We start from the raw sequence: 13,500 nt of genomic DNA on the forward strand, positions 1-13,500 counted from the left end.
ATCTAGTTTAGTCTCATTTAGCATGCATTGCTTATCTTAATTATAATAAAACAATATGGTCTTGTGAAAATTAAATGTTGATATTAATAATTTTTTTTTTGAAAACAAATGTTGATATTAATAGTTAAATATTGGTATTAATTATATGTTGGTATTATAGTTAAGATTTAGCAAGTTTCATATGGACATATGGTCTTGTGAATTAAATATTGATATTAATGATTATATGTTGGTATTATAGTTAAGATTTAGCAAGTTTCATATGATCTTGTGAATTAAATGTTGATATTAATGATTAAATGTTGGTATTAATTACATGTTGGTATTATAGTTAAGATTTAGCAAGTTTAGCAAGCACTTTTTATATGAGTGAAAAACATATGATATATAACAGGAAACAAGTGAAGAAAAATGTTTAGTGCAATACAACAAAATCTGATACATTACCCATATAATTACATGGAAATAGTGAATTTTGCAACAAAAATAATAATATAACATTAAAAATGATGCCAGACCAGATACCAAAGGGAAAACTACTCCTGAAAACTATTTATAAAATATCAAAGGGAAAAGAACACAAAAGTGAAGGACAAACCAGATAAAGAAAGTAAATGTTAACACTTGAAAATCATTTTTAACTCTAAAAAAATAATTGAAATCTTAACTATAATATAACCATATGGTTTGGTGAGCAATTATTGTTACAATTATTTTTTAAAATGGTGATTATGATTAATAGTCATTTATATTTATAAATAATTGTTTGGTCTTTAAAGGTCAATTGTATGTTGCTACATCTAGAGTGAGAAATCTCAAAAGTCTAAAAATTTTGATCAGTTTATGGAGGGGATTATTTCGCATGCGCAGAGTGTTTTTGTGCCGGGGCGCCTTATAACAGATAACATAATGTTGGCATACGAGGCGCACCACTATCTGCGACGGAAAACTCAGGGGAAGGAAGGGGTGGTGGCACTAAAGGTGGATATGAGCAAGGCGTGTATGACCGGGTGGAGTGGGGTTTTCTCGAGGTTGTGATGCTTAAGATGGGATTTGGGAGGAGGTGGGTGGATATTTTGATGGAGTCTGTCAGAACTGTAAGGTATCATATTTTGTATGAGCAGCGACAATTGGGGCCTATCTTGCCAGGTAGGGGGTTACGTCAAGGTGATCCTTTATCACCTTTTCTGTTCTTGCTGGTGGTGGAAGGGTTGAGTGTTATGATAGATAGCTATATAGGTATGGGCAAGTTACATGGCGTCTGTGTTGCCCGGGGAGCACCACCGATCTCTCATCTGCTATTTGCAGATGATTGTTTCTTGTTTCTTCAGGTAAATGAAAGCGAGACTATTTGTATGAAATATGTGTTGGACATATATTCGAGAGCATCAGGACAGATGATAAATTATGATAAGTCCATGGTGTGTTTTTCAAGTAATACAAAGCCTGCCCAGTGGACTATGGTCACTCAGATATTGGGGGTGGTTGAGGGGGATACAGCAAGGAAGTACCTAGGGTTCCCATCAATAGTAGGACGGAGGAAAAAACAGATTCAGGGTTTTCTGAAGGACAAGATCCTAGCCAAGGTGAGGTCTTGGAATGCACGGTTCTTGTCAAGGGCTGGAAGGGAGGTGCTTCTTAAGAATGTCATTCAGGCGATGCCAAGTTATGCAATGATGGTTTTCCTGTTGCCACGAGGGACTTGTAGGGATATAGAGACTATGATGAATGAATACTGGTGGACAGGAACTGTGGGGAATGGTAAGTGGAGATCATGGCAAGGTTTAACAGCTCCAAAAGCAGTAGGGGGATGGGCTTCCGTTCCTTGCATGAAACTAATTTGGCACTTCTGGGAAAACAAGCATGGAGGTTGATAATGAGGCCGAACTCAATGGTGGCACGGGTTTATAAAGCCCGGTATTTTCCAAATTCCACCTATGATGAAGCAGTGGAGGGGAGTAACCCATCCTTTATTTGGCGGGGTTTTCTTGAGGTCCAGCGAGTGGTACGAGACGGGTGTAGGCGGAGTATTGGAAATGGCCATGACACGGTGATTGGTAAGCATGCATGGTTGCAATCTGAGGATGAGCCTTTTGTCACAACGCCAGTAGATGAAGGGATTTTTAACTCACCGGTATCTTCTTTGTTTGATGCTCAAAATGCAGGATGGGATGTGGATCGAATACGGGCCATTTTTAATGCCCGGGATGCTAGCTTGATTCTGAACATTCCAATTACAAAGCGGAGGCCAAGAGATTCGTGGTACTGGTTTTGGGAAACGAGGGGCGAGTATTCTGTTAAATCGTGTTATAAACGATTGAAGGGTATGATGGATGATGTGCGGCCGTGGACTCAGATATGGAATTTGCAGGTGCCACCGAAGGTTAAGCACTTTTGCTGGCAATTGGCTTATTCTTTTTTGCCTACTAATGATGCCCTAGGAACAAAGAATATTCACTGCGCTTTGATGTGTCATATGTGCAGGAGTGTGCCCGTGATAGGCATATTTTACCCTCATATTTTAGGTACATCTTTATAATAATTTTGCATTAGTTATTTAATATTATCTAATAAGTAATAATTAGTTCTTTTTATATATAATGTTTAATATAATATATAATATATAATATATAGAATACTAATATATATATTTATTACGTACTATAATCTTTTATATATATATATATATATATATATATATATATATATATATATATATATATATTATGAAACTTAATATATATTAAGTTTGTGGGTCCCATGATTGCAATTAGACAAACAAAAAATAATAATAATATATCATATAACGTTGTTTCAATTCGTTGGTCAGAGGAAATGGTGGAGCGATTCTCATGGAAAGCTTCGGACGTGCGGAGGAAAAGTAGGGAGCGGATGGTTAAAATTGATTTAGGTTAATTTAGAAAGTGTATAAATAGTATACGTGTTTTATTGTAAAACGTTCATTCTTCCCCTCTCGATTATTCTGTAAAGCTGTTATCAATGTCCATTCATTGCTAATTTCTTTAGCTTGGTTTAGTGAATTGAAGCCCCGGAATTGATTATACTGTAAGATTATTTATTTATTTTTATTATATCATTTTTATGCATTTGGGTATTAAATATTCTTCTAAGCTATTTGAATAGTTGTATCATTTAATTGCTAGGGAGGCCTACTAGTTATTTACTTGATATAATTATTTGCTATATTAGATAATGTTGTGCTACAAATTATTCTAATATTCAGTAGCAAATGGGTTAATTATTGACGGCTTAGTGATAATTGGACTCGGGTAGAATATTTTCCTAAGTTAAATGCAACCGCTTGTGCTTGTGTTATTTAGTTTGTCGGTTTTCCTAGTTCCTATTGCTGCTATTAAATTAAATCTATAGCGCTTGTCTTAGGTTATTTAGTAGTTAGGGGTAATTAAATCGCGTGTGCTTTAGTTACCTATAACTAAGGAAAAACGGAAATGAAATAATTTCACAACAAATATTCAATTGCATATTAATTACTTTATTAATCAATGATCAGTGTTGAATTCCGGTGGTGGATCTTTACTAACCAAGGTTTCTTATTATAAGTGTTTTCGATATATTATTTTCATTGCTTTATTCGTTCAATTTATCTTTGTTCTCGATATATTCCAAACCCCCCTTCCTTTAATTTGAGCACATATTTTAAACTAGTTACTCCTCGTGGGATCGATCCTTACTCCCGCTACTACGTTTGTAAGGTTTTAATTTGGGAGCCTACGACAGCTCACCAGCCCGAGAGTGCTTATCATTTGTTTGTGGAATGTGCTGCTGCAGCTCGTGTCAGGACTCTTGCAGGTGTGCCAGCCGTGGGGGTACCACATGGTAATGTCATAGATTGGTTTTTTGCTATGTTGTCTTGTTTGCATGGGCTTTTAGTACCAAAGTTTGTTATGGTGTGTTGGAGTTTGTGGCAAAGCCGTAATGAGAGTGTTTGGAACAGTGTTGCTTTTAATGTGGAGTTGGTGATGCACCGGGCACTCAGTTTCTAGAGTGGGTGGATGGCCGTAAATTCACATGACCAAGCAGGACCAATAAAAAAGGAGGGGAAAGGTGGGTACGACCCGATGCAGGGCGGTTCAAGCTCAACACTGATGCTAGTGTGCTGCCGGACTCCAATTCTATGAGGTTGGGGTGGGTGTTGCGAGATCATGCAGGTACTTTTCTAGCCGCGAAGAGTGTGAATCTGGGGGGAACGTTTACAGTTAATGAGGCTGAGACCATATGCTTAAGAGAGGCACTGAGTTGGCTGAAAGACACAGGTATGGGTGGAGTGGATGTGGAACTGGATTCACAAGTTGTTTATTTTTCCCTACAAGCAACTTCTTTTGTTTCTACGTTTGGACTGCTTATTGATGATGTAAAAGAATTAGCATCAGTGATTGATGATGTTAGATTCTTTTTTGTTAAACGATCTGCGAACTGTGTCGCTCACACATTAGCTAGAGGGGCGAGTTCAACTGCAGGTTGTGGAGAGTGGTTTGATGTCCCACCTCCTTTTCTTGTAACACATCTTTTACGTGATTTAATGCATTAATCCTTTTTCTCCAAAAAAAAAAAAATTTCTTGATCCGTGGTGACTCTAAAATTGTAATTCAATTACTATTGTAGTTTACTAAGTTCTTAAAATTTGTAATATTAAATACTTTGTACTAAATTTTTAATATAATTTAAGATTTGTAGCTAAGATTTTATCATAGGAACTCACACATAATAATTATTAAATAACAAAAATTTTATATACTAATAAACCTTATATAGAGTATATTTTTATAACATATTTTCCGTGCATCGCATGAGACAAATACTAGCAATATTTCCAAAAAAAAAAAAAAAACAAACAAACAAAACATTATATGAAAACGAATAGTTACTACTATGCCACGTTGCGACCAATAAGTTATCAAACGGCACCACCGCCATAAACCCACGCATATAACTCTAGAGTCGCGACTAGGGCGCGTTTGGATGCATACTCAATAGATCATCGTCGTTCACCAGAGAGACCTCTTGTCCACCCGTAGTTGGACATTTTGCTCAATATCTCCATTAAAGCCGGTGATTTCAGTCGCATAAATCTATATCCACTGTCAGGTTTGCCATTTCCGTTTCTCCAGTACTACGAACATTCCTATCAGACCGCTATTGATGTTCTAAAATTAACTCTAACAACTGACAACCGCTGGTGCATAGAGCTCAACCATAGAGGAAGATGGGCCACGGTAAATACTCTCGAAGAAATAATCTGTCCTTAGACAATTAAAATAACTTAAAAGTAGCAAAAAGCAATTGATTATTGTCTTTCAATACAATTGTGTAAGTATGCTCAGTATGCAAATTTATTTGGTGAAAATCGTTGTTTTCAGGCGATAAAGGCCGGCCAAGCAAAAAGATAAAGTTTTCCTCAAAGGTTCATTGATATTTCCGTTTTGTTTAGTTATTCAGCTGTGTAATTGCGTTAATTGAAACTGAAAATGGAGTTTCTTTTTCTCCGTTTTGAATTAAGGAGGAACACAGGTCTGTCGAAGAAGATGAACCATATTACGTCGATGAAATCAATGATGACTCTCAGGATGGTATTTATCAGTGTTTATATCAGCAGTTGCTTGTACTTTTTGTATGGACTTTTATTTGATATTTAATTTCTATAGAAGTGATACAGTGAAAGTGATTTTGGAATTGGTTTTGAATTATTGGCGTGACAGAAGGGAAGAAAAGGGATTTTACAAAACTTGAACTCAAACCTGATCATGCAAATCGCCCATTATGGGCCTGTGCGGATGGTCGGATTTTTCTCGAAACATTCTCTCCATTATACAAACAGGCATATGATTTTCTCATAGCCATTGCTGAGCCCGTGTGCAGGTACCGTTCATAACAAAATAATGTGTCTAACATTGGTTGGGCACTTATAGCTGTATTCCTATGACCTTTTATGGTGTTTGCTAACTGCTAAGTCTATAACTATGTTTTGATATAGGCCGGAGTCAATGCATGAATACAATTTGACACCTCACTCATTGTATGCGGCAGTGTCAGTTGGTTTAGAGACTGAAACTATAATATCTGTTTTGAGTAAATTGTCAAAGACCAAGCTGCCAAAAGAAATGATTGATTTCATATATGCTTCTACTGCCAACTATGGCAAAGTGAAGCTTGTTCTAAAGAAGAATAGGTATTTCATTGAATCTCCTTTTCCTGAGGTAAGATTGCTTTGCTTCCTTATTAGCTCATTGTTTTGTTTTGTTTTTTTCTTTTTCTTGTTTGATTGATTATGTTTCTAACGAGTATGATTTTGTCTGCAGGTGTTGAAAAAGTTGCTTGAAGATGAAGTTATAGGTCGAGCAAGAATTTCATCTGAGGTCAGTGCATAATTTCATTGAATTGGCTGCTTTAGCATCTCTTGCTCTCTCTACTTGTTATATGACCTGTCATGGCACTTCCTTTGCTTTTATTGAGAATGTAATTGGATAGTTGGGGGATCACTGTTATAAAACTACACATACATATGAAGTTTTCTTCACAAAATTGACATATGTGTGTGATATATCATTTTCATGTGCTGATCTGTTATATTGAATGTCCTTTACGTTTAATGTTATCTCATGATTAACTAAAATATGAAGTTTTATGCTTGTAGGGGGTTCATGGAAATGATGGATTTACTGTCAGCAAGTCTGCGGGTGAAATCGAAGGTAGGCATGATGAATTGTTAAATGAAGCAGAGCTGGCAGCTGCAGCAGAAGAAAAAGAAACTCATTCATTTGAAATTGATCCTTCTCAGGTAACTTGATGTGATACTATGGTTATACTCATTGATCCCTCTCCCCTGGCTTGGGGGTGGCACAGAATTCAATTTGTAATCTCAAAACTGTTTATTGTGATTCTTGTTGCAATATGCCAATATGTATCCTGTTTTTGTACATTTGTTACATGATGAAAGTCAGTTCAATGTTGCATTAGATACCACTAACTGCAAGGATCTTAATAATTATGTGTAAAGAATTTAAGAAAAATTTGTAATAATTATTTTTTTTTCCGTATCTATGCTAAATACTTATTGATGACCTACGAATGCAACTATATGCTTGGAATATATATTCACTACTAGCACAGGGAAAGTACTACTATATGCATAAAATGTTTCCTTCTCTATGCCCTTATAGAGAAAACCATCTATCCACTAACCTCTATAATGGTAGGTTGAAAATGTGAAGCAACGATGCTTGCCAAATGCCCTGAATTATCCAATGTTGGAGGAATATGACTTCAGAAATGATACAGTAAGTTGCTCTTTGATTTTTCCAAAGGAATCTGGTAAAGGTAAAGGTACATATTATCAGTGTCTTTTATTAAATGTCATTGATAATTCCAGGTTAATCCTGATCTTGATATGGAGTTGAAGCCTCATGCTCAACCTCGACCTTATCAAGAAAAGAGTCTTAGTAAGATGTTTGGAAATGGTAAGGATCTAACCCCTAAATGGAACCTTTTATGCAAAATTATTCATCTCTAGCTCTTTTTGATTCTGAGAACTACTTTGTGTCCCTATAATGGAGGGAAATCTCTTGCAGGATATCTATTACCACAGGTGGTTAATGGCTATACACATTAATACCAATGTATTCTTTCTGAGTCTGTGAATGACCTAAGATTCATGACATACCATAGAGTTTATGAGTGGGATTACATTGGGGTTGATAATCAATGGATGTGTTTTCTTGAGAAGTTTCTACATGTAGCATCCTTAAACAGAATTCTTCCTGCATCTTTACAGACCCCAAGCTGAAACCTAGAATGCTGGGGATTTTGCATAGATATTTGTTTCATAATAGCCTATGCAACCAAGCAGGTTCATGGAAATATTGGAGTGGAATAAAACCAGCAGGAACATATAAAATCAGTGATAATAATGTTGGATGGTTACTTTTTATACATTGAGGATATACTGAATTGCCATAATAGAGGGAGGTGACATCCAAAGTGGAGCTTATGAGGCTACATCTAAAGGGGGTTTTAATTTGAATAGTTGTAGATCATAAAGCAGGTGGACTGCTGAAGATTTCCATCCTAAATTTGACAGGGTTTACCAAATTGTATATAGAGTATAACAGTCTAGATGATTGGAATTAGTAATTAATTGAAAGAGTTGGATCTTAGGTATTGTGCATGTAGTTTGTCATGCAGGATGTGCTTCATCTGTCCCCACATCTATCTTTCTGTTCTTTCTAATGAAAATGAATTTCTTGTGCACAACTTCCTCTTCTTTGCCTCAACTGTAGATGAAATGAGAATTGGCAAGAGTGTTCTCTGATCAGTTGAATATTTACATTTCAGGTAGAGCAAGATCAGGTATCATTGTGCTGCCCTGTGGTGCAGGGAAGTCCTTAGTTGGTGTTTCTGCAGCTTGTAGAATAAAAAAAAGCTGTCTTTGTTTAGCAACAAATGCTGTGTCTGTGGATCAATGGGCTTTCCAATTCAAGTTATGGTCAACTATTCGAGAAGAGCAAATATGTCGTTTCACATCTGACAGCAAAGAAAGGTTCCATGGTAATGCTGGTGTTGTCGTGACCACTTATAACATGGTTGCTTTTAATGGAAAACGTTCTGAAGAATCTGAAAAGATCATTGAAGAAATAAGGAACAGAGAATGGGGATTACTCCTTATGGATGAGGTAAATCCTATCTGTATAGCCTCTAAACTTATATTTGCTGTGACGTGGCAATCATGAGATCTATGTCTTGTTCAAATTATGTTTCTGGTGAATGAACACTTACATAGGATTTTTTTAGATATTTCCTGTTGATTGTACTTAGTGTATTAACTATGATGCTCATGTGTGCTCTGTGTTGAAATTTTGTTTGTGGTGTGTTTGTAGTACGTTTTGGGAATTCCTCTTTTTAACTGTAACAAGTTTGAAATTTATTTCTTGCAATTTAACATGTCACTCTCTTGTTTATGATATCATTTAGGTGCATGTGGTTCCAGCTCACATGTTTCGAAAGGTTATTAGCCTTACTAAGTCACACTGCAAACTTGGGCTCACTGGTATGGAGGATGGAGATTTATTTTCATAGTCAAATATTACCTATACTGATTGTATTGGAAATTGAGATAGTCTTATGATTTGCTGACCTCCAGCAACACTTGTGAGAGAGGACGAAAGAATCACTGATTTGAATTTTCTTATTGGCCCCAAGTTGTATGAAGCGAACTGGTTGGACTTGGTGAAAGGGGGGTTTATTGCAAATGTGCAGTGTGCTGAGGTGTGGTGTCCTATGACAAAGGAATTCTTTGCCGAGTATTTGAAGAAAGAGAATTCTAAGAAGAAACAGGTTTGTGATCTTCCCATACCTGCTCCATTTCAGTGAGTTAATATTTACCTTTTCTGAATTGAGGATTTATATTTCCCCGGGGGGTGGGGGAGCTCATTATCTGTGGAAATTAATTTTGAGAGGTTTAGTGTACACCAAAATCGTATTTTTGGTAAGAAATTGTGCATGGTTCAAGTTCCTAATGGAACTTGGGCTTGGTATTTCAAAATTTTTATGTTTTCTGTAATTCATAAGAGAAGTTGGGTGAGCCCAAACTAACAGAGCATCATGGCCAGTCAGACAAAACCTAAGGGAGCTCATTATTTGCATAATTTAATTTTGAGAGGGTTAGTGTAGACCAAACTCATTTTGGGAAGGAATTTGTGCAAGGTTCCAGTTCCTAATGGAACTTGGGCTTGGTAATTCAAAATTTTTTATGTTTTCTACTTTTCTGTGATTCATAAAAGAAGTTGGGTGATTCCGTTAGTCCAAACTGACAACATTATGGTCAGACTAAACCTAACCCTTACATAAAAAATCATGCATGCACATTTTTTTTTTAATAAAAAAAAACAAACAAAAAAGAACCAACAGAAGTACGTAAATAGAAAACAACCTTTTTAGGTTTATGCCTATTTTACTACCTAGTTTGGGGGAAAACTTAATTCTATAACAAGCAGTTAAGAATTTTCAGGTTAAGGTGAAGCTTGAATTCCAATGACAAGTTATACATCTCAGTGTATTTTGTGTGTGTCATATGGAAAAGACCATCCTTGGCATAGCAGAATATTATTTGTGGCTTTATTCAAGCATGCATGACCTGGATATATAAGATGGAGGGTATTATTTATTATTTAATAAAAGAGAAACTTTTAATCCTATTGGAATGCCCATGGATATTTAGCTTTTCATCATCCATTCTTCATTCATCTTTCTAATTTATGGTACAGGCACTTTATGTGATGAATCCAAACAAATTCAGGGCTTGCGAGTTTCTTATCCGTTTCCATGAACATCAGCGTGGGGATAAGATAATTGTTTTTGCTGACAATCTGTTTGCGCTCACAGAATATGCGATGAAGCTAAGGAAACCTATGATCTATGGTGCTACCAGGTAATGGATATTTATCATTTCAAAGACTTAATACCATATGATTTGACGTCACTTTAACGGCAATTTTCTTTAAATATGCAGCCATGTTGAAAGAACAAAAATTCTTGAGGCATTTAAAACTAGCAAGGCAGTGAACACCATTTTCCTCTCTAAGGTACATTTACTAGTATATATTGCATTTTTATCATTACTCATTAGATAATTTTGATAAATTATGGATCTTTCCAATTGTTGATTATGGAGACCGGATAATCTTCTTTGTATCAATTTTGTTGTAGATTCAGCCCTTTTCTTGTCTTCACTGTGTTTCTTTACCATGTAATATAATTGCTTCTGGGATTTGTAGGTTGGTGATAATTCTATTGATATTCCTGAAGCAAATGTTATAATACAAATTTCATCACATGCCGGGTCAAGACGACAGGAAGCTCAACGTCTTGGGCGTATTCTTAGGGCCAAGGTTTGGTTCTTCTATGTTGCACTTCTATTATTATCAGTGTCATTGTGATAAAATCTTTGCATGGTTTGCATTTATGTTCTATGTAATATATATTCAGTACATTTAACCAATGTTATTTTGTTGTGTTTTAACAACAATACATTTAAACTATGCAACTTTGCATATAAGATGGATTATCAATTGAGCTCAACTTTATGAAGATGGTTAATCAACCATAACAAATTTTGAAAAGAAAACAGTGTTTGTGACTAAATAGGCTTTTAGTTTCACTCAATCAATCTTATGTGCAAATGTAGTCCTATTTGTGGTAGTTCCACAAAAATTGTTACTTTTCAAGTGTCCCACGTTGAAAGATTAGAGAGAGATGGGTTTATAATGGTATGAGTTCAACTAGCTAATTGAGTGGATTCAATCTTTAGTATTGGCTTGAACAAAATGCATTATGGCCCAATTTGTTCATGGGCACAGCTCCTGCCTGTTTTTTCGTCAAATCCAGCCCATTCTCAATTCTAACAATTACTAAACAACCATACATTGTTTTGTATAATTTTTCATGTATTTAGTGATCATAATTTATTCCCCTGCTTTAAATGCATCTCATTTTGTTTAGCTTTAAAGGTTATCTGCCAAATACCTTCTAAATGGTGGTGTCTTTGTTTAGTGATTGGCTGCAATGTTTGCAGATAAGCATTTCATAAGCCTCTACTAGTAAGCACTTTTTAAGAGGATTATCTCATTTGCTAAATGCTTTATGCAAAGTAATTAGGCATTAATTCCTTTAATTTTATTGGCCTTACATATAGGCATATAGCAATTTGTATGGAAACAAATTATGGTTGTGGGTGAACCTGTGGAGGGTAGGGCTTATCTTTCCTAATCTGAATTGATCTCTAATGTTCGAGACACTTGCTCATTTGACAGGGGCGTCTTCAAGATAGGATGGCTGGAGGTAAAGAGGAGTATAATGCATTCTTTTACTCTCTTGTATCGACAGATACACAGGTGCTTTATTTTGATATGTTCATTGTTTTGAAATTTAAAAAAAAAAAAATTTGTTCAGAATTAGAATTAATGTTATAACCCAAGTTTCCCATTATAATTCAGGAAATGTATTATTCAACTAAAAGACAACAGTTCCTGATTGATCAAGGGTATAGCTTCAAGGTAACCATTTTGACTCACAGTTGTGTTCAAGGCTTGGCATATTACATTATTAGTTGTTACTATTTATCATGAAGATGCATGTGATTATCAGATTATGATCTGCCTTTCCAGTTTGTAATGGTGTCTACCAGAGCATTACACGAGTAGAAGGAAATTTTCAATTATTTATCTAGTGTAACACTTTTTCCCTTGTTGCAGGTGATCACAAACTTGCCACCTCCTGATTCAGGACCTGAGTTGAGTTACCATCATCTTGATGACCAGCTTGCACTTCTAGGAAAGGTATTTCTTTTACCTTTTAATGTATCTGTTTTAATTTTCTTTTTGGGCATTGTGACAAGATAGTCTCACCTTAATTGCTTTCAATAGGTACTAAGTGCAGGCGATGATGCAGTTGGGTTGGAGCAACTGGAAGAAGATGCAGATGATATAGCCCTTCAGAAAGCTCGACGTTCTATGGGTTCTATGAGTGCAATGTCAGGAGCAAAGGGAATGCTTTATATGGAATACAAGTACGTTTCACCATTATGGTATTGGTTCCTGAGAGTTCAAATACAAGTGCTGAATTTATTTTTTAAGCAGGGAGAAGAACTTGTTGCTAAAGTTCTCTGTTATGATTTGTTGACTTGTGACAATGTGTTTCCCGATTTAATGCAGTGCTGGGAAAAAAGGGCCCGGAGGGCATGTGCAGAAGAGCAAGCCGAAAGATCCATCCAAGAGACACCACTTATTCAAGAAACGCTTTGGCTGAGGCTCGAGAGTACTCACCGTTGTGTATTATCTCTAACCATTACTCTGTTGTATGTCTTAGTTTAAGTGAGAGAGTAGGTGTATCTGTAATCTGATATTCTGACAAAGCAGCTTAAAATATACTAGCAGAATAGGCTATGGTTGTGAATTTGTGATATGTTGGTATACACTATACAGTATGTGGTAATGGCCATAATTCAGTTCGTTGAGTTGGTCATTGTTAGAAATGTTTTTTTTTTTTTTTTAAATGGAAGCAATATTAGGGCTCCATTTGTCAAATCATAATCAAGTACAAGTTAACTACGTCAATGAGTTATTAGTTTAAATGATTAGGTTCGCAATAAGACAATATTAGGGTTCTATTTTGGGCGAAATTCTAATTAAGTTGGTTGGACATTTAGTTTGATAATTAGAAGGTATTAATTTAAAAGTAAATACTCAAAATGGTCTCTCGACTATAGCTAAATTCACAATTTGGTCCTCGACTTTCAATTTCAATCAATTAAGTCCTTAACTTTGTAATTTTAACACAATTTGGTCCTTTGTTTATTTGACCGTTTGTTGACTGTGATTTTTGAGGATATATATGTAATTTCATGGTCCATCGTCGGTTTTTTAAGGTTCTGGTTGTATTTCCAAACCGTACTATTACATTCAAATTCAC

The 13,500-nt window shown here is 35.6% G+C and overlaps 1 protein-coding gene across 4 annotated transcripts; it reads left to right on the top strand.

The window, feature by feature from the left end:
- Window positions 1–4,983: 4,983 nt before the first annotated feature.
- LOC109148216 (DNA repair helicase XPB1) lies at window positions 4,984–13,063 on the top strand. Of its 4 annotated transcripts, none has more exons than XM_019296079.1 (21): window positions 4,985–5,127; window positions 5,204–5,255; window positions 5,400–5,443; window positions 5,540–5,609; window positions 5,739–5,898; window positions 6,014–6,236; window positions 6,339–6,395; window positions 6,674–6,817; window positions 7,236–7,316; window positions 7,409–7,496; window positions 8,371–8,708; window positions 9,007–9,082; window positions 9,176–9,369; window positions 10,299–10,462; window positions 10,544–10,616; window positions 10,809–10,922; window positions 11,844–11,924; window positions 12,027–12,086; window positions 12,285–12,368; window positions 12,456–12,598; window positions 12,744–13,063. In XM_019296079.1, the coding sequence occupies exons 2-21, from the start codon at window positions 5,246–5,248 to the stop codon at window positions 12,835–12,837; spliced, it is 2,298 nt and encodes a 765-aa protein (XP_019151624.1). In that variant the 5' UTR covers window positions 4,985–5,127; window positions 5,204–5,245; the 3' UTR covers window positions 12,838–13,063. The 4 variants fall into 4 exon arrangements, with proteins under 4 accessions (XP_019151628.1, XP_019151624.1, XP_019151627.1 ...); XM_019296082.1 differs by having other exon boundaries at window positions 5,742–5,898; XM_019296080.1 differs by having other exon boundaries at window positions 5,213–5,255.
- The last annotated feature ends 437 nt before the right edge of the window (window positions 13,064–13,500 follow it).

This window comes from Ipomoea nil, unplaced genomic scaffold (assembly GCF_001879475.1).
Source record: "Ipomoea nil cultivar Tokyo-kokei standard unplaced genomic scaffold, Asagao_1.1 scaffold2036, whole genome shotgun sequence".
Lineage (NCBI taxonomy): Eukaryota > Viridiplantae > Streptophyta > Magnoliopsida > Solanales > Convolvulaceae > Ipomoea > Ipomoea nil.

Excerpts from the sequence above, each read along its gene's own strand:
- LOC109148216 (XM_019296079.1), top strand. Across the intron at positions 5,899-6,013 it reads ATTGCTGAGCCCGTGTGCAG|GCCGGAGTCAATGCATGAAT; the intron begins GTACCGTTCATA and ends GTTTTGATATAG. Across the intron at positions 12,087-12,284 it reads ATCAAGGGTATAGCTTCAAG|GTGATCACAAACTTGCCACC; the intron begins GTAACCATTTTG and ends CCCTTGTTGCAG.